This window comes from Podarcis melisellensis (assembly GCF_964234715.1).
Source record: "Podarcis melisellensis genome assembly, chromosome: 6".
NCBI lineage: Eukaryota > Metazoa > Chordata > Lepidosauria > Squamata > Lacertidae > Podarcis > Podarcis melisellensis.
The window spans coordinates 52,555,517-52,575,908 of NC_138538.1; the positions used below are offsets into that span (position 1 = coordinate 52,555,517).

Below are 20,392 nucleotides of genomic sequence, written 5' to 3' on the forward strand. Positions count from 1 at the left end.
TCTTGAGTCTTTTATACCTTCTACAACATTATTATTCTTAACATTTATTTGTAGGAATAATCAGTGGGCGTCGTATATTAGTTTTCAGCTCCTTACTAAATATATGAGGTGGCAAAATGGTTTTCATTTAAAGAACAACCAACACAGCTTTCCTAGCATTTTCCAGGTGCCCCTTACTTATTCTTATGTATTTTGAGGAGTTTCTGGAGAGCTGTCTCCCAAATTCTGTTTTGTTTCAATTCCTAGTTCTTAATTAACAGAACTTCTGTAGCAGCAGTTGGCACCTTCCTCTGTTGCCTCCAGCTGTTTTCACTGTTACTTCTGCCTTTGGTTGATAAGATCTTGCATTCCAGCAAGACAGTGGGAGCTAGTTATAAGGATGCTGAAGAAATTGGATTCTGCAGGCATTTAAAACCAAATTATCAATTTCACAATTTCCGAATTTGTGAACCAAAACATGGCTATCCTTTGAAATTTGCAGGTATCTGAATTTCTGCAATGCAGTATTCTAACAAATGTTTATTAAAAATATATATTAGGAGAAAGTGTGCATAAGGGAAGGTATTAGTGAAAGTAACAACAAGGATGCATAATGTTAGGGGATGGCTTGCAGAAATGTGTACGTTCATCAAAACGACATATAAAATTTGTTTATTCTGAGAAAGTTGCACTAAAATGTTGATGAAGTTTCATGAGGATTTTTATTTTAAAAAATAAAAATGCAAATAGCAGCAATGTGTGGATAACTGAATGTCAGATTGGAAAAATGAAACATGGAGAGAACCAAACTTGACAGATCCTTCCCTCTCTAGCCAGCAGAAGTGGTAGCAGAGCTGAGACCCCATCCAACTCAGAACAGCCAATTTTGAAAAACAAAACCGTTTTTTCTAAGTATCCCAGGGATTAAAAACAACAGCTTAAGTTGATTAAACTTGATGGTAAAAGTCCAAAATGAACTCAGGAATGTAACAGAGATATATTTAAATGTGGAAAGTGAAGGCCAGAGAGGAAAGATGGAAAAAGAGAGAGAGCATAGATTGATTATTGGTGCCTACATTTCAGATTACTGGAGGAAAGGGGATCTTCAGTGGAGATCAATTGATGACATTTCCTTCTCCTTTTATCAGCATGGAGATGGTTGGAAGGGAAGAGAAACATGGTCTCTATGTGTTTCTTGAAGAGCAGGCAACAACATTTTTTATGCCTTCATAGCTCAGTATGGAAGTTTTGCAGGAGAGGAAAGGAGAAAAGTTCTCTGTTTATCTTCAGCGATATTTTGCTCTCTTCATTTCACTGAGGAGAGGCAAAGGGAGGGAGAAACATTGCTAAAGATCTGAACACAGCATTTCATTCTCCCTATTTATTCTTGGAAGTACATGTGTAGCATATGTGTATGACAGCATGTATGAGTATCTTGAATGTGTGTGAGAGGGGGAGGGAGGGAGGGAGGAGATAATGCAGGGGTGTCCAAACTTTTTTCAAAGAGGGCCAGATTTGATGAGGTGAACATGCATGAGGGCCGACCAAAGTTGTTGACCGTTTTTTTGAACCACTTGGCACTGGCGGAGGAAAGGGGGGGAGCGCACCACCCCTGGCAGTACGATCTCGGTGGGGTGCCATTGTGGCTGCCCCCCGACTGTGCTGGGCGCCACACCCCTGTGAGTGGCACGTTACGTCCCTGGGACATGTGCCAGCCCCGCCCCCGTCTGCTCTACGCCCCCCGGTGCGGGAGCATGAAGCTCTGCCACTGCTACGGGGAGGAACCGCCTGTAGGGGCTGGATTGAAGTGACCGGCAGGCAGGATTAGGCCCCCAAAACAGACTTTGGACATGCCTGAAATAATGTATGAGTGTGGAAGAGGAAAATGAGTTAGTGTTTCTGGAAGCAGAACTCCCTACTTCTGGCCCTGATGCTTGTCCACCTTGTGATGAAAAGAGATGTACAAGAGCATCATGATCAGCATAATGTGTGTGCACTTTAAAAAAGGTCATACCCTTAGTCATTAATTCAGCGTGTGTGATATTTAGAAAGCAACCCAAAATAGAATGTTAAGTTGGAGAGGTACTAATTATAACTTATATGATTGTGTGGTTTTTTTTTAAAAAAACTGTTTTTTAAATAGATTTAAGGACAACAACAACATATAGATAAGGGGGGGGGAATGAAACTACGATAACAAAAGGGGGAAAGGCAATAATAAGCCATTATTTTTCCATGATATTTTTTTTCCAGTTTCGTAAATGTTCCTTAAATAAAAATAAACATATTTCTACTAGTTTAGCCAGCCCTCAGCATTTTGTGTCCATCATTCCATTTTGTTATGCTTTCCCTGGGCTACTTGTTTGCTAATGGTTGCATCCAACCAATGTTAGCCATACTCAGAAAAGACCCACTGATTTATTTTTTTAAAAAAATATTAAAATATCCTGCTTTCTTTTTCTGTATTGCTCAATGCACTCATCCTTTTTGAATGTTGCAGATCCGAAGGCTCTTGATTTCTACAATTTTTTTCTCCCATGGATCGGTAAGTAGCACTATGCTTTTGCTTATTACATTTTGATAAGGAATCTCCAACTTCTTTAGGCCCTGGGGCACCTCTGGAAATGGTAAGAAACTGCCCCCAAATACCCATTTCACAGAAGAAAAATTTGAAGGTGCTCAGAACAGTCCCTCCAAAAAGAAAAGAACAACCTTAAAATGACCTGTACAGAGCCTAAAACAAGGAACACACAAAGAAAAGGGGGGGGGGGTTATCACTTTAAAAAAAACAACCAAGCAAGTATGGGATGGTGAGGGAGCTCTAGCAGGCACCAATGATCCAATAGTGCCCACAGGTGCCACACAGGGGACTCCAGAGTTAGATGAATTAACTTAGGGATTCTTCTTGTGGTGCTATCCCTGATTAAATGTGAACAAGGAGTTTCATCCTCATGTGATGTACTCTACCCATGGCATACTATCAATCTATATCATAAAATCAGAACACTGAGTTCCAAAGAACAGCCAAATAAGAGAAACGTTGATTGGGATCCATCTGTCTCGGGAGGCAATGGAAGAGTGCGCCTTTGGGGATGAAGTCAAACTGTTGGAGTTACAGAGCCTGCTGTGGCCGCAGAGACCAAAACAGGAGAGACATGTTTTGTTGCAGCTGGGGCAGACGAAGATGTCCGGTTGTGCTGATGCAGGTGTACAATGGATTTTCTTCTTTCTGCACTCCTCCCAGCAGTCATTCGTCCTCCAGTCACTGCTGTGAATATGTACAACTTGTTATTGAATCGGTCCTTGCATTTAATGTAAGTGACAGCAACATACCTCAGAAGTGCCAAGGGGATTTAAGCTCTTATTGCTCTTTCAAGCAAATTAGACATTTCTCATTGGACTTTCTGTCCCTTGGCTGACCTCATTAGGGGAAGGGCAGCTATTCACATTCCATTAATGCAATGTGTTTTGTTTATGTTAGACCACTGGCCTCTATTCTAAAGAACTGAGTAATCTTCTTGGGAAGACAACGTATGAGCAACTTTGGATAAGGTTGCAGTGCATGTCACTAACCATTATGCTAAGTATCTTGTATAATAATGCCCTGTTCAGATTGAAGCCCCTACTGCAATGCAAGCATAGATCCAATTCCTATTAAAGTATACCCCTTTGTTTCCTGTGTTAAAGTCCGCCATAAAGACTGCTGTGTCTCCTTTTGTCTGTGCCACTCCTTTCTTCTGCAATTCCAGAAATTGCCATGGTTGAATTCTTTGTAGTAGCAGGGTGGAGATCAACGTGATGATCCGCATTAATGCCAACAATCTCTGTATACCATTTATTGAGAGTACAAAAAGCAGATGTATTAGTTGCAGGATTAGATGGGTTTGGGCATGGAATTTTAAATCTTTTTAGCATGCCTCCGTTCAGACATGTTCTGCAGAGATTACTAACAAAAAGGAGATTTGACTAGCTTTTTCGTTCCATATTAGGGAAAGGGCTACTGGTATTAGATGGGCCCAAATGGTTCCAGCACCGGCGACTGTTGACTCCTGCATTTCACAGTGATATTTTAAAGTCATATGTGGTACTGATGGTCGATTCCACCAAAGTGATGCTGGTAAGGGCTTTTTTTTAAAAAAAAAAAACAACCCAAAAATACCTCTCTCTTATATCTAATAGAAGATCTAAGCCAATAGTATTGTGGTTAAACCAGTTCTTTTTTCTGGGGGTATGCAGGGGTACACATACCCCTAAACATTTTGTGAATCTTTGCACTTTTGTCCATTTACTGTATTTATTTCCCCCACTTTGAACTATAAAATGGTGATTTTCTTGAGTCAAAACATTTTTTTTAAGGAAAAAAAAGCACTGGGTTAAAGTATTCCAGCATGGCAATTGCACTTTGTGCCTAGGTACCAACCAACCTAGAATTTGGAAACCTTGATCAGAAATGTTGATCCTACTCATAGCTTATTCACAAACTTAAACCATCTTGTTGTACTCCTCTGAGCCTTGGGAACTTCCAGGGGCAGCAGCACCAGGTTTGATTTCCTTTGGATGAGGGAGTACAAGCCCAGCACTTTCATGCAGCAAGATGAATGTACCTGCTTCAGGCATCAACCTGATGGTGAGACGAAGACATGAATTTGTAGCTGTTTAGTATTGGCCCTGAGGTTTGGCTTGGGATTCTAGAGTTCTATTTCATTCAGCAAAATGTCTTGGACTAGCACTATTAAAGGATTCAAGCATTGCTTTATTTTCAAATACATTTCAAAATCCTTTGCTTTATTTTCAAATACATAAGTAAAGCATCAGGGAAAGCAACGAAGCAGTCCTACAAGGTACCATATATGTGGCTCCATGTCAAATCACCCTAAAGAGACTCTGGCTTCAACAAATTCATAGCTTTGCCTCTGCCTCTTCCAAACACACCCACCCTTCCCTTAGCTAGAAGATGAGTGTCAACACTACCTCCAAGCTGAGATGAGTACCTCATACAAGCACAAACATTGATTCTCAATTAGCTCTCACTGAGGAAAAGCTGACAGTCATGGAGTATTAGCCAGAAATCTGCCTAACAAAGGAAATGGGTATCATGGAAATATATTTAGACATAGTGTTAAAAATATAGGCCACAACACACACAAACAACACCACAAGCTCACCAGCTGCCATCCTTACTTGAGCCATAAACATAGTCTATTAGCTCACTAACTGATCATACGTACATTGTATATTGCATATTTTTTTGGGGGGGGGGGAATCATAAACAGGAAAAAAATATAGGCACCAGAGGAGCCAACTCCTAGGGGCACAAGTCCCTTCGGCCCACCCAATAAAATATTTGAGGGGGCCATGCACCCCAGGTTGATGGGCATTGCCAGGGCTTCCACATTACAAATAAATGGAAACCATCCTACCACAATATGTAAAAATAAGAATTCATTGCTTACTACACATGCTAGGTTGGCTTGTACATGATCATAATCACCCAAATCTGATTGCTCCACTAGTGTTTAGATGACTGCCACGTTCTCTCTCCAATCTATAATTGCAACAAGGGATTTTGTGGTATTTGTGGTTGTGGGGGAAATCACCCGGGCGTCGAATGATCTGCCTAAATGTTTTTACGGTGAATTGTACATGTACTAAATAAAGAAATGGATGGTGTGCCTTGCTCATTCTCCGTATGGTTATATGGACATTGTAGCAGCGTGGGTGGCTGGCTCAAATATGGATGCCAGAAATCTAATAATCTGAGGAATTTACTTTTGACACGTGAAACCTTTCTCTCTTACATTAGGATAAATGGGAAAGGCTGATCTCAGAAGATAAATCACTGGATATTTTCCAGCATGTTGGGTCCATGACACTGGACAGCATGCTGAAGTGTATCTTCAGTTATCAAAGCAATTGCCAGCTTGACAGGTATCATGAGAACTGGGGGGGGGAGGGGAAAGACTTAGGAGCGTCTCCACCCCCATCGTTTTGCCCGGACACTGAGGTCCAGTGCCAAGGGCCTTCTGGCGGTTCCCTCACTGCGAGAAGTGAAGTTACAGAGCCTTCTTGGTAGTGGCGCCTGCCCTGTGGAATGCCCTCCCATCAGATGTCAAGGAAATAAGCAACTATCTTACTTTTAAAGTCATCTGAAGGCAGCCCTGTTTAGGGAAGTTTTTAATGTTTAATGCTGTATTGTTTTTAACATTTGGTTGGGTGCCCCCCAGAGTGGCTGGGGAAACCCAGCCAGATGGGCGGTTTCTAAATAATAAATTGTTATTATTATTATTACTTATAGTAAAGGCAAGGGAAAATTTAACTCCAGTTTATAGATGAACCAGAGAACCATTGGGGGTGTGTGGAATCACTTCTTATATAAATCATTGTCTAGTGAGAACCAATTCACGTGAGCATCAGGTGCACAGAAACTGCTTGAAACGCCTGCACCTGTTCTTTCCAGGCCTATGGGCAGTCTCTCACAAGTCCCATGTTACAATCCAGAGTGGAATGGGTCTAACTAATCACTATCCACCAAGAATGCTTGCAGTTGTGCTGCCACTACTGACAGTTGTACTAACAGTTACTTTGGACAAAAATGGGGTTTAGTGACCGGAAAGAAGTTGTCTAGAAACTGTTGGTTCCAGGGTAGTTTTTTTCAGGTGTAGTCACAATTCTGTCCCCTTAGGGACAGGAGGCATCACTTCCTTGGTGTAGTGATTAGGTTAGGACTCAGCCACGATAATTTGCTCTCTCAGACTAATTTGCCTCAGAAGGTTGTTATGAGTATAAAATGGTGATGGTGGGCAAGACTATCTATTTCTTAGAGGACAGGTGGGGTTAGACTGAATGTGATAAATAAACTACATTGTTTTGTAATGTGCCTGTTAAAAATAATCACCTCTCAATTAAACTCTTTCTTTGACTCCTCTAGTAAGAATACATATGTCCAAGCAATTAGTGACCTCAGTTGTTTGATGCAGGAAAGAATACAGACATTTCTCTATCACAATGATCTAATCTATCGCATCTGTCCTCATGGATACCGTTTCTTCAAGGCTTGCAGAATAGCCCATCGCCACACAGGTATTTCCTTTGGTTCTTCTCTTCAGTGGAGGGATCTACACCTGTATGTACATAGCTAAGGCAGCAAGCCTAACCCCACTTACCTGGGAGTAAGCCCTATTAAATTAAATGGATCTTACTTCTGAGCAGATATGGTTAGGCTTGTGCGATAACCAGGGCATGGATAGCCAGCTGCCAGACCCCAAGCAGAACCCAACTGCAAAATTTAATCTGCAGAAAGTCAACCTGGGCTCTCCTGGGGGGTGGGGGGATGCTGAGCAATTCTGATGCCTCTCAGGGGTTTCCCAAACCCTTGACATTTCAACAGTGGCACTTCAGATATGTAATAGCTTCTCCAGAGAGACTCGCCTGGCACTCGCTTTACAGTCTTTTCAATACCAGAAGATCTTTTTTATTCACCCACATTTTTTACTTGTGTTGTAAATCTGGACTGTCAGGGTTTCTGGGAGAGAGGAGGAGATGACAGAGGAGACGGAGAGCGAGTGGGAGGAGGGGCAGAAGGATGAGGAAGAAGATGACGGAATTCTGAGGGAATCCACGAGTCTGAGCAGCGAGTCAGAGGATTCTCAAAAGGGGGTTACCTTAATCAAGCAAAGGGGAGGAGAAGGGAGAAGCGGAGAGGAGCCCAGTGGAAGACAGAGGAAGCAAGAGACGTCTCAGCCGGAACGGAGTAAAGGGGGTGGAGTCGTCAGCCTCTCGGAGGGAGCAGGATTAGGAGAGAACAGAGAGAGGGGGTTGGAGCAGGGTGTTCAGCCGGAAAGGGTGGAGAGCAGAGCAGGGGGTGGTGTAGCGGTCGAAAGAAAGGTCAGCAGCAACGTACGCGCGCCAAGTTCAAACGTAGAGGCGCGCGGAAGTGGAGAGAGCTCAGGGGAGGAGCCCGGCCCTAAAGCCAGAAAGAGGGGGGAAGAGGCGGCAGAGGATTCAGCCTCAGGCGAGTCACGGAGAGAGGGAACCCAGGGGGGCAGGAAGACCCTGCGGAAAAGAAAGGAGAGGAAGAGGTGGTCTAGAGCCAGGCTATTAAGTTGGTGCGGAAGAGGGGAGGAGTCAGAGGGGACTTCAGCGGTCTAACGTGGCAGACGTACGGCCACAATGCTGAACTGTATGAGAAGCAGAAATCTTCAATAAACTTTTCCTGTAAATAAGCTGCAACGGAGTGAGGTCTCTTGTGAGCTGGGACCAGTCCTGGGTGGCCGTGACAGTAAGTCCCCTCTCTGAAAGCAAAAATTTTTTTTGCGAAGCTCACGAACGGGAGCAGCCATGAGCGCTGAGGAGCAGCTGGTTGCATTGCGGAATCAGGTTACCGCTCTCACATCGGCAGTCATTGCTTCGCAGAAGAAGAATGACGACTTGGAGAAGACGTGCCAGGATTTGCAGGCAAGGTGGGAGCGCGCGGACAAGGCGGGGGCCCCAGGATCCAGAGCGGAGGGCATTGCGCTTGGACGAAGGGGGGGTGCCCTAGTTCCGCATTTTAATGGCAACTTGCAAGACTATCCCAATTTCAGAGCGGACGTTGTATATGCACTGCACTTACTCCGTCACGATTTTAAAGATGAGGAGGAGAGAGTGGGGTTCATTGTTTCGCACCTGCATGGGGAGGCCAGGGCTTGGCTACGCAATTTGTGGCGCGAAGATGGACCGGCCCGTCGCGATTCAACTGCGTTCATCAAAGCGATGGATTCTTGTTTTCAATCCTCTGTGGATGTGGACATTGCGCGCCGTCAAATGCACGGGCTGAGGCAGGGGAAAGCGACTGTGCGCCAATACCACTCTAAATTTTTTGCATTGCTCACCGCCTTAGATTGGCCAAAGGACAGTAAACCGGTCAGAGATCTTTTTTGGGAGGGATTGAGCCCCCCCATCAAGGATGAGATCGCTAGGGGGGACAGACCCCAGACCCTAGAAGACGTGGTGCAACGGGCTTTAGCTCTTGGAATTCGACATGAGGCGCGTCCGTGGCACGAGGAGGACGGGCCCCAAGCGCGTGCGCAAGCAAGGACTCTCCCTTTTGTGCACAGGGACTTCAGCCGTGCGCACCCCTCGCCAATGGGGAAGGACAGAGAGGAGCCAATGGAGATTGGTGGTGCTAGGGCTCAGAAGCCATCCCAGAGCCCTGTCCCTGGTGCAGCCAAAGCGAAGCCTCCTAGAGGAACCAGGAAGTGTTACATCTGTGACAGTGCGCACCACATGGCGAAAGAGTGCCCCCAGAGGCTCCAGAAGCACACTGCAGCGCTGGCAACTGTAACAGCAGAGGTGCAACCAGGGGAGCAGCTTCAGGGAAACGACAGTGCCTGGCTGGAAGCAGAGCTACTGGGGCTCAGCCAGGCGGATCTGTAGACAAGCCCCCAGCATCACTGCAGAGCGTGGACCCTTTGCCTCCCAAACCGGCAGTTCTGCTCACAGCAACACTCCAGTTGCCTGATGGGAGACTCCTCGAGGTTCCAATAACGATCGATTCGGGAAGCAACGCCGACTTCATGGGACTGCAGTTCGTTAAGCAGCACAACATGGCGCTCCTGCCTGCAACGACGCCTCTGAACGTGGTCACGGTGGACGGCAGGAAGTTGCTGGGGGGGCAAGTGGTGCAGCAAACCCCTCCCATGATGATGCAGATTGGCAACCATCGAGAGCTTATTAGTTTCAATGTCACCCACTTATCGGACACACCCATCGTGTTAGGCATGAGTTGGCTGGAGAGGCACAGTCCCGCGGTTGCGTGGTACCAGAGGCAGATCAACTTTTGTTCATCGTATTGTGCTCAGCATTGCTTTCAGACCGATCAGGGAGGAGAAGCTGAGCAGCCATTGCATCTGGGTATGGTGCAAACAGTGCCTCACAAGTACCAGGAATTCTTGGAGGTTTTCTGTGAGAAGGAAGCTGACAAGTTGCCGCCTCATAGACCTTACGACTGCGCGATTGATTTAGTGCCAGGGGCGCAATTGCCTGCTGCCAAGCTGTACTCCATGTCGGAGGACGAAATGCAAGAGCTTCGGGAGTTCATAGACCATAACCTCAAGCGAGGTTTCATCCAGGAATCTAAAGCAGCGGGAGGCAGCCCTGTTTTCTTTGTGAAGAAGAAGGACACGCCCCAAAAAAGGCTTATAGTGGATTACAGGTTCATCAACAGCTTGACTAAGCCCAAAGCTTTCCCCATGCCCAAGATTGGCGACCTTTTAGCGACCGTCAGGAGGGGCAAGATTTTCACCAAGCTGGACCTACGTGGAGCTTACAATCTCATCCGCATCCGGAAAGGGGATGAGTGGAAGACCGCCATGTTCACCCCTCTGGGCACATACGAATACAGAGTCATGCCTTTCGGCCTCCAAAATGGCAGCCACGTTTTTCAAGCATTTATGCACCACGTGCTAGCAGGTCTCCTCTACAAGAAGTGTGTCTGCTTTCTCGACGATATCCTGATTTTCTCGGAATCGCCGGAGGATCACGATAAGGACGTGAGGGAGGTCCTGCAGAGGCTGAAGGAACACAGGCTGTACGCCAAGTTGGAAAAGTGCCAGTTTGATGTCAGAGAGGTTGATTTCCTTGGCTACAAGTTGTCCGACGAGGGACTGGCCATGGACAGGGCTAAGGTTCAAGCGCTGTTGGACTGGAAAAGCCCTCGAAATCGGAAAGAGGTCCAGAGGTTCATCGGCTTTGCCAATTTTTACCGCAAGTTTATTAAAGGTTTTGCGAACGCGACGGCGGCGATCACTGACACCCTCAGTTCCAAGAAGAAGAAGTTCGTCTGGACCGAACAAGCGGAGCGGTCCTTCCGGACGCTTAAAGGTCTTTTCGCCTCCGAAGAGCAGCTGCTCCACGTGAATCCCGGCAGACCCATGCGGGTAGAGACCGATGCGTCAGATAGAGCGGTTGGGGCCGTTCTTTTGCAAGAGGATTCACAAGGCAACTGGCGACCGGGTGCGTTCTACTCCCGGAAGCTCAGCAAGGCGGAGCGCAATTATACCATATGGGACAGGGAGTTGTTGGCCATTCATGCAGCTTTCAAAGCGTGGCGACACTTCTTGATAGGAGCCAAGCACACGGTGCAGGTCCGCACGGATCACAAGAACTTAGAGTATTGGCGGACGGCTAAGTTGCAGACCCAGCGACACATGCGCTGGGCGGAGTTCTTTGCGGATTTCGACTTCAAAATAGAATACATCCCAGGAGACTCCAATGTTATTGCAGACGCGCTGTCCCGAAAGCCGCAATACTTGGAGGAAGCAGCTCCAATCGCAGCAAAGCACATTTTCGCACCGCAGGCGTGGACGTGCGCTACCATCGCAGTCGACCTGGACGCGGTGCGACGCGCGTTGCAAAGGGATCAGTTTGCACAGTCTAAGATGGAGGAGCTACGCGGAGGGTCGCGACACACCGATGAGTTTCAATTACAAGATGGACTTTTGACTCGTAAGGGTGCCCTTTACGTGCCCACCGACGATCTTCGAGCCAAGGTTCTGCAACAGTTGCATGACGCCCCTAGTGCAGGCCATTTCGGCAAAGAGAAGACGATGGAGTTGGTGGCTAGAGACTTTTGGTGGCCCCAGATGAGAGGAGAGGTGGCGGACTACGTCGCCAGGTGTGATATCTGCCAGAGGTCCAAACCGGTGCACCAGAAGCAGGCGGGATTGCTAGAACCGCTGGAGACACCGCAGCAACCATGGGAGAGGGTAGCGTTGGACTTTGTTACAGACCTGCCCAGCTCCAGAGGTAAGACGGCGGTGTTAGTGGTGGTGGACTTGTTCACCAAGATGGCGCACTTCATCCCTTGTGCCAAGGTGGCGACGGCAGAACAGACCGCAAAGCTCTTCATCGATCACGTCTTCAGAGTGCATGGACTTCCGCAGTCCGTCTTGTCCGACAGGGGGCGCCAGTTTGTTTCCACTTTCTGGCGAAAGCTTCTGGGCATCTTGCACGTCAAAATCAACCTGACATCGGCGAGGCATCCACAAACCAACGGTCAAGCGGAGAGGGTCAACGCGATCATGCAGCAGTACCTGCGGTGCTACGCCAACCAGCGACCTGCGGCGTGGGTGGACTATCTGCCGATGGCTGAATTCGCCTACAACAACACGAAACACGCTTCCACCGGGGTGACGCCTTTCTTCGCGAACAATGGCCGTCATCCCAGAACCTTCCCGAGATTTGCGGCACCAGGAGGGGGGGGGCCTCAAGATGCCGACCAGTTTGCAGCGGAGTTGCAAGAGGTGCACGAGGAGCTGCGGAGACATTTGGAGCTGGCAAAACAGGCGTATAAGGTGCAGGCCGATAAGCACAGGAGGGCGGGAGAGGACATCCAGGTTGGGGACTGGGTGTGGTTAGCAGCCCACGCGATGCCGGCCAGGTCATTGGCCAAGAAGAAGTTAGGACACAGGCAGCTAGGGCCATATCAAGTTGAGGCTAAGATCAATCCGGTGGCTTTTCGTCTAGCCCTTCCGGAAGGTTCCAGGGTGCACCCGGTCTTTCATAGGTCGGTGCTCACTCCCTACAAAACCCCACACAGGTTTCAAGAGTCAGGAGCACCCCCAGAGCCACGTAGGAGGGCGCCTGAGAGGGGGGAATCGCCAAGACCAGGACCTCTTAACGAGGTCACAGAGATACTGGACTCGAGATGGGGGGAGGAGGGAGTTGAATATTTTCTCGCCAGGGAGGGCACACCAGCCGCTGCTAATAGTTGGGTGCCAGGCTACGAGTTAGACGAACCCCTTTTGAAAGAAGAGTTCCATGCACTTTTCCCACATAGACCCATGCCAGCTGAGTACTTTGATGACTGGCTTTTCACACCCACATTGTCAGATAGCACGTTCAGGGGTTTCTCTTCCCCCGAGGAAAGAACACCAGAATCAAGCCCGCCCAGGGGATCGTGCTCGGGGGTGGACGCGGAAACCCCTTATTGGTGGGAGGAGCAGCCAGAGGAGGAATGGCGTAAGAGGTGGCTAATAGGTCCTTGGCGGGCAGCACCGGAGGAAGTAGCGATGGAAGCAGAGACTGAGAAGCATTTGGGGGAAGAACCCGACTTCGAATACGCTTACACAGAACTGCCAGCAGAGAACATTGACGTAGACGACCTGTATCCTGAGCCTACCCCCGAAGAGCCGCAGTTTCCACAACCGGTCCCCGGCGAGCGGGAGGGGGGAAGGGGGGGCTTCGAGGGGGGGATGGATGTCAGGGTTTCTGGGAGAGAGGAGGAGATGACAGAGGAGACGGAGAGCGAGTGGGAGGAGGGGCAGAAGGATGAGGAAGAAGATGACGGAATTCTGAGGGAATCCACGAGTCTGAGCAGCGAGTCAGAGGATTCTCAAAAGGGGGTTACCTTAATCAAGCAAAGGGGAGGAGAAGGGAGAAGCGGAGAGGAGCCCAGTGGAAGACAGAGGAAGCAAGAGACGTCTCAGCCGGAACGGAGTAAAGGGGGTGGAGTCGTCAGCCTCTCGGAGGGAGCAGGATTAGGAGAGAACAGAGAGAGGGGGTTGGAGCAGGGTGTTCAGCCGGAAAGGGTGGAGAGCAGAGCAGGGGGTGGTGTAGCGGTCGAAAGAAAGGTCAGCAGCAACGTACGCGCGCCAAGTTCAAACGTAGAGGCGCGCGGAAGTGGAGAGAGCTCAGGGGAGGAGCCCGGCCCTAAAGCCAGAAAGAGGGGGGAAGAGGCGGCAGAGGATTCAGCCTCAGGCGAGTCACGGAGAGAGGGAACCCAGGGGGGCAGGAAGACCCTGCGGAAAAGAAAGGAGAGGAAGAGGTGGTCTAGAGCCAGGCTATTAAGTTGGTGCGGAAGAGGGGAGGAGTCAGAGGGGACTTCAGCGGTCTAACGTGGCAGACGTACGGCCACAATGCTGAACTGTATGAGAAGCAGAAATCTTCAATAAACTTTTCCTGTAAATAAGCTGCAACGGAGTGAGGTCTCTTGTGAGCTGGGACCAGTCCTGGGTGGCCGTGACATGGACCATAAACTATTTTATGCTGTCTTTATGTAAGGATGTCATTATTGCTGTCTAAAACCTAAAACCCTGGGTTTGCTCTGAGAATGGCTTAGTTAGATGCCACCCAAAATAAACTGATGTGTAGACTTTTTTAAAAAAGAATAGTTGATAGTTGATAACATGTCAGGTTTCATATATGATTTCTGACAAAATCAAGTCAATCAAAACATGCTAGCAAGTCTAAAGTATGTGAGTTTCCAGTTTTTAGGTTAAGGTTTTACATTTCAAACTCAAAATGTCACATCCAAAGTTAAATAGCAATGTTTGCAAATATTTGTTTGCAAATATTTGTTCTAGCAGGTCTAGTAACAACAGTCCTAACCGTGGACTCAGCTATACAGCCGCAAAGAAAATGTTTTCAGTGCAATATACAATGTGACACTAGATGGTGATGGCAAGCCTTATGGAAAATTCAATGTATTTTTTAAAATGTTTTTAAAAAGAAACATTTTCAGAATTTTTTTTTATGTGTGTAGATTCCACCCTTAAGTCCTGTCCCACTATGGGAATTTCTTCATCCTTTTAAAGTTAGTAACATACAGAAAATTACATAGAAGCAGTGAATGTCATGACGTCTGTTTGGGGAAATTATTAGATTTATTACTTTTTTGACACAGAAAAGGTGATTAGGGAAAGAAAGGCACTCCTTAAAGACGAACGGGAACTTGAGAAGATCCAAAAGAAGAGATATCTAGACTTTCTGGATATTCTTCTCTGTGCCAGGGTGAGTAAAATCCACATCATGTATTTCCAGATAAGGGATATATGCACATATGCAGCCAACAGTCCTGTCCCTTAGATACATCAGTTTACAGTGTTTCTATCTCACTGCCCAGCCAAAAATGGCTTCCAGAGTGGCTTACTTAAAATAATCAATAATCCCATGAAAGAGGCAAGTGGCTGCATGTGACGGAAAACAAAGCAAGTCATCCGTGGCTTTTTACCTTGATCATTCTCCATTTTCCAGGATGTAAATGGTGAGGGATTATCTGATGAAGACATACGTTCTGAGGTGGACACTTTCCTCTTTGAGGGTCACGATACCACCACCAGCGGGATTTCCTGGATCTTATATGCCATGGCCCAGAATCCAGTGCACCAGCAAAAATGTAGGGAGGAGATAAAGGAGATTCTTGGAGAGCGAGAGACTCTGCGCTGGTGAGAACATCCTTCGCTCGCTATCTGTTTTTCTTTTGTGAGGATCACTGCTGAAGCAGGGCAAATTTTATTGTTTTCCAAGCAAATCTGTGACTCTCTTGTCAGACCTGAAGTGGAAAAGTTTTAGATTTTTGAAAACCCTGGTTAATACCTGGAAACTCTTTGGAGAGGTAAGATGCCACAAAAGTTTCAATTTGCTTCAGAAATTGCAAATAGTGCGGACCCCCATGAATGTGAGAGTGTGTCATGCTTCAGCATTTTGAGATTCATAGTTAACGCTGAAGGTTAATTTGTTTGGGAGAGGTACACGTGTCTCATATTCAAGTTCCCCTTCAGTTATTTCACTGCAAGTATAAATGCAGAATATGCCAAGATGCTCAAATCTCCTTTTTTGTCACGTCTTTTAATATTCTACTCCACTGTCTGTGGAATATTTTTGTCTTCTTGTCACTTGTGAATCTTCCTCACAGTTTGTTTATTTGTTTGTTTCTCCCAGGGATGACCTTAGTAAGATGACTTACACTACGATGTGTATTAAGGAAAGCCTCCGTGTTTATCCTCCTGTTCCTCAGGTGTACCGAGAGCTCAACAAACCAGTCACATTTCCTGATGGAAAGACATTGCCTGCAGGTCTGCCTCATTATGTTTGATTACATTTCACAGTATTTTCAATGACAGACATGAAGGATAGAAACTGAAAGAGTGGCAACGGTGTCCCGACATGACAAGTATCTGGCATGATGGGGTGATAGGGTTGACTTGCTCAGTTGTCTTGAAGGATATAATTCTCTATCTGACTTTGGAGTCATGTGACCCTAAAAGCTGTTGAGAGGCTTAGAAGTTGTACTACAAAAGTTCTTTGTGTTAGGACACTGGAACTAAAGAGGCAAGACACAAGGTTTGGGATGTTACTAGGGCAACTTCATTAAACTACAACATTAAGAACCTCTAAGCTGAATAGGAAATATCTATGTGTGGAAAATACACATCCTCTGTCAGGCTCCTAAGTATGCCATATCCAAATTTTAAAGTATGGCTGGCTAAGACAAGTTTGAATTAGACAAGCCAATGCCATGATAAGGCATCTTCATATCTTCCTCTGCAGATACATTTACATATTAAACTATGCACCACTTCGGAGGCAGTTTGTAAAACTGACTGTGGTCAAGGAATGACAAAATAAATAAAAATGAAGTATAAAGTCACCCTGAGGACTTCCAGATTAATCTATCTGCTCCATGAGTTCTGGCAAAACTCTTTGTCCCCTCAGAGAATGATCATGTCTTAATGAAAGCAGACTCAAATCCCCACTAAGGCATTGTAACCTACATGCAAGTAACTCAGCAACAAATACCACAAAATGCATTGGGATGCCATAACAGCTGCATCTTAAGCAATCCTTCCCTGGGGCCTTTCTGCAATCCAGCAATGCAGCACTGAAAAACAACTTTGTGGTGTGTTCCACCTTCCATTTACTAATCAGATATTTCTCTCCTTTCCCTCCAATCCTTAACAGGTGCTTTGATATCCCTGAATATTTATGCTCTTCACAAAAATCCTGACGTGTGGGAGGATCCTCAGGTATTTATGCTCTGGAGCATTGTTTGGTCAATGGTTTAGAGCATGTTGAATGCACATTTAAAGTGTGTTTATTGCACACTAAAAGCAGCTGACTCCTCCCCCAAGAATAATGAGAACTGTTGTTTCTGCCTCACAGAGCTTCCATTTCCAGAACCCTTAATATACTACAGCTCCCAGGATTCTTTGGGGGAAATCGTGTGCTTTGACTGTGCACTGAATATGTTTTAAATGTGTAACATGGATGTGCACTTAGAATCACAGTACCACAGCAGCGTTGCATGCAAAATGGGATAAATATACAGTTGCTCAGTTCCTGATGTGTGAGGTGGAGACTTTGTGGATTCTCTAGGATCTGGGCTTCTGGTATTGTGCCCCACTTTTGGGGGGGGGTCCCTTGAGAATGGGGCAAAATGGCAAGAGTTGGAGCATGAAAATTTGCTGCAACCTGGGACAACTTAGCATTCCACAGCCTAATGTTGACATACCTGCCAACATTTGTCTGATAAAAATAGGGACATCCCATTCCATAATGATAATTTTACTGTTTATACCCCACACATCTTACTGGGTTGTCCCAGCCATTCTGGGCAGCTTCCAACATATATAAAATCATAATAAAACATTCAGCATTTTTTTAAAAAAATCCCTATACAGGATTGCCTTCAGACGGCTCTGGGGTCAGAAAACTCCATACCCTCCAACATTTCTCCAGTGAAAATAGAGACATCCTAAGGGAAAGTGGGACATTCTGGGATAAAATCTGAAACTTCTCTAAATCAGGAATGTGCCTGGAAAATAGGGACACTTGGAGGGTCTGCATTGACTGCCCTGTGTTGATGTACAGACAATATCAAGCAGATGCAGCATGGATGCATATTCAGAGCAATGAACATTCTGTGATTGAAAATACAGGAAGGAAAAATAAATAACAATAAAAATTCTTAGCCAAAGTAACTCTGAAAAGAAGAAGAGCTTGGATTTGATATCCCACTTTATCACTACCCGAAGGAGTCTCAAAGCAGCTAACATTCTCCTTTCCCTTCCTCCCCCGCAACAAACACTCTGTGAGGTGAGCGGGGCTGAGAGTCTTCAGAGAAGTGTGACTGGCCCAAGGTCACCCAGCAGCTGCATGTGGAGGAGCAGAGACACGAACCCGGTTCCCCAGATTACGAGTCTACTGCTCTTAACCACTAGACCACACTGACTCTCTAGACCACAAAAGAAGAATTCTACAACCTTTATTTTTTCTGCAAATGATACACATTGTACTCTTGCTTAATTTAACTTGCATAATGTACATTGCTTCTGTTGGCCATAGGGAGCATTTATCTAGGGCACTGAAGTCTCATTTTCTCCCTCAGATCACAAGTTTGGGATGCAGTACATGCTGGGTTCAACCCCCGGCAACTTTCTACATGTCTATGCACATCCATGTTGCCAAACTGAAGGCTAGCCCACATATACATGTACATCACTTGAATTCTGTCTTTGAATTCTGGCAGTGGCATCTGAATGCATCAAGTGACCTCAGTGAAAACCACTGTGCTTTACAAGAGTGAAAGCTCCTCTTGTGGTGTTGTGACTGTGATTGTCTCTTCACTTGTGCAATATCACTTGATACTGCAGTAATCCAATGATCAGCATGCATGCATGAAGCAGGTCCAAGTACATCTCGTTGCTGATGCAAGCTGCTGCTAACTACAGTCTTACTCTCTTTCAGGTGTTTGATCCTCTAAGGTTTTCACCCGATAATTCATCTCAAAGACATTCCTATGCATTTTTGCCGTTTGCTGCTGGACCCAGGTAATACAACTAATGATGTAAAGCTGTTCACTGAAAATAGACAGAAGCAAGATGAAAGATAGTCAGCCAAAGCAAAACTTGATTTATATGATCAATGAGTGAAGTTCATCCTCAGAATTATGGATTGCTGCTTACCTGTGTCTGGTTCTCACTGATATTGTGACAAGGAGAACGGAACAGCCCCCTTCCATGGGACAGAAGGTTTGTTCTCTCTTTTTTTAAGGAATGAGCAGAGCCATCTTTCCAGAAAGATTAGCTTTCCCCCCTGATAAAGGGGTCCCTGTGTGAGTGTTCTGTTTACTGAGGCTTTAGGACCAATCCACACTCTTTGGGTTGCCTCTGCCCCCAAGTCCAGGGTAATCCATGTGGGAGGTTTTCTATGGGTTAAATGCATTCATAGTGAAGCAGTTGTCTGAACACACCACAGATCTTGCTCTTAATTTAGCACACTATTGCACTTAGTACATGGATTCATGGATCCTTAAGAAATAGTTTTACTGTGGATATATTCTGCCTGTGATGACAACAAACACCCAAGATTAAAAATAAACTCAAAATGTGGTTAGTATGAATGGATTATTGTAAGGACTTAGTTAGTCATAACTGAGGATCAGGAATCCTGCACTACGATCCAAATTCTTCTTTATTTAAGCCCTCAGTGGAAACGCCCCATTGCTTCAGAACAGGTTTTGCCAAGCTGGCAAAACAGTTCCCATCAGCATGAATTTGCTGGCTGGAGCTGAGGGGAGCTGAGGTTCAAAGCGGCTGTAGGGCAGCTGTAGATTGGGAAAGGCTTCTCTAGAAGTATTCCCACCCCCACACCAAAATATCCCATTTCCCATGTACCATCACTTCTTCATTCATTTCATATTTTAATAACCCATTAGTTCTGCAGCTGGAATAAACAAGGACAGCTGAGGAGCTGGTTGCAAATTGCAGAAACCACACAGGTTCAGGGTTTATGGGTTTTCAGCACCTGCATTCTTGTTTAGACACGCGTGCCAAAATGTTTAGAAAGTTTTTATGAGTTTTAATTTGTTTGTGGGCTATTCTGTTGCCAGCTTCCTGTATGTTTTAAATCATGGTTGTAAATTTTTATTGTTTTATCTTGTATGTAAACCACTTTGAGATTTATTTCTACAATCAAGCAGAACAGGTGACTCCCCATACGTGAAGAACCGGGAGATAATTAAATAATCCAATTCATGCCTGGAAATGGCAGGAGAGAGCTGTAGAGTCCTCATAGTTCATGAGGAGACCCTCAGCGAGGGCAGAGGAAGCCTCAAAGAAGGCCAGAGGTGCAGCAAGGCTTTGTTTGTGCTGCCCAGCCTCTCCATCTAACAGCTGATGTAGCTGCTGCTTCCCTGTGTGTCCTTCAGCCTCCTGCCAGCCCCAGGATATTTTTGGATACCGTATTTTTGGTATGGATTGAAGAGAGAGTGACAGAAAAGGCGTTTGGGGGGCTCTGTGCCTTATGCACGCGGGGCCCCCCGTGTAAGTGTGGCGACGCTTATATATGATTCTTATGACATGAAATACTAAATAAAAATTATTATGAGCCTGTTCAAGTTTCAGCTTGAATGTTTTTTCTTCCTCAGGAATTGCATTGGGCAACAGTTTGCTATGATGGAGTTGAAACTGGCAGTTGCTCTGACTTTGCTGCGCTTCCAAGTTGCACCAGATCCTGCTCATCCTCCCCTTGAGAAACCTCAGCTCATAATGCGCTCTTGGAATGGGATTCACTTATATTTAAAGAAGCTTGCATAGATTCTCTGTCAACCACAGAACATGACTCTTGTAAAAAATAAAACTTATGGAGCTGCTAA

The 20,392-nt window shown here is 46.0% G+C and overlaps 1 protein-coding gene across 1 annotated transcript in view; it reads left to right on the plus strand.

Moving 5' to 3' along the window:
• Positions 1 to 20,392, plus strand: part of LOC309372186 (uncharacterized protein) — a 50,461-nt gene extending 30,069 nt beyond the window's left edge. The window contains exons 15-24 of the mRNA XM_081915485.1: positions 2,480 to 2,524; positions 3,969 to 4,096; positions 5,783 to 5,907; positions 6,908 to 7,059; positions 14,642 to 14,748; positions 14,992 to 15,182; positions 15,679 to 15,812; positions 16,699 to 16,763; positions 18,484 to 18,566; positions 20,165 to 20,392. Coding sequence (XP_081771611.1) covers positions 2,480 to 2,524; positions 3,969 to 4,096; positions 5,783 to 5,907; positions 6,908 to 7,059; positions 14,642 to 14,748; positions 14,992 to 15,182; positions 15,679 to 15,812; positions 16,699 to 16,763; positions 18,484 to 18,566; positions 20,165 to 20,333 — 1,199 coding nt within the window. The 3' untranslated portion in view covers positions 20,334 to 20,392. The remainder of the gene's footprint in view (positions 1 to 2,479; positions 2,525 to 3,968; positions 4,097 to 5,782; positions 5,908 to 6,907; positions 7,060 to 14,641; positions 14,749 to 14,991; positions 15,183 to 15,678; positions 15,813 to 16,698; positions 16,764 to 18,483; positions 18,567 to 20,164) is intronic.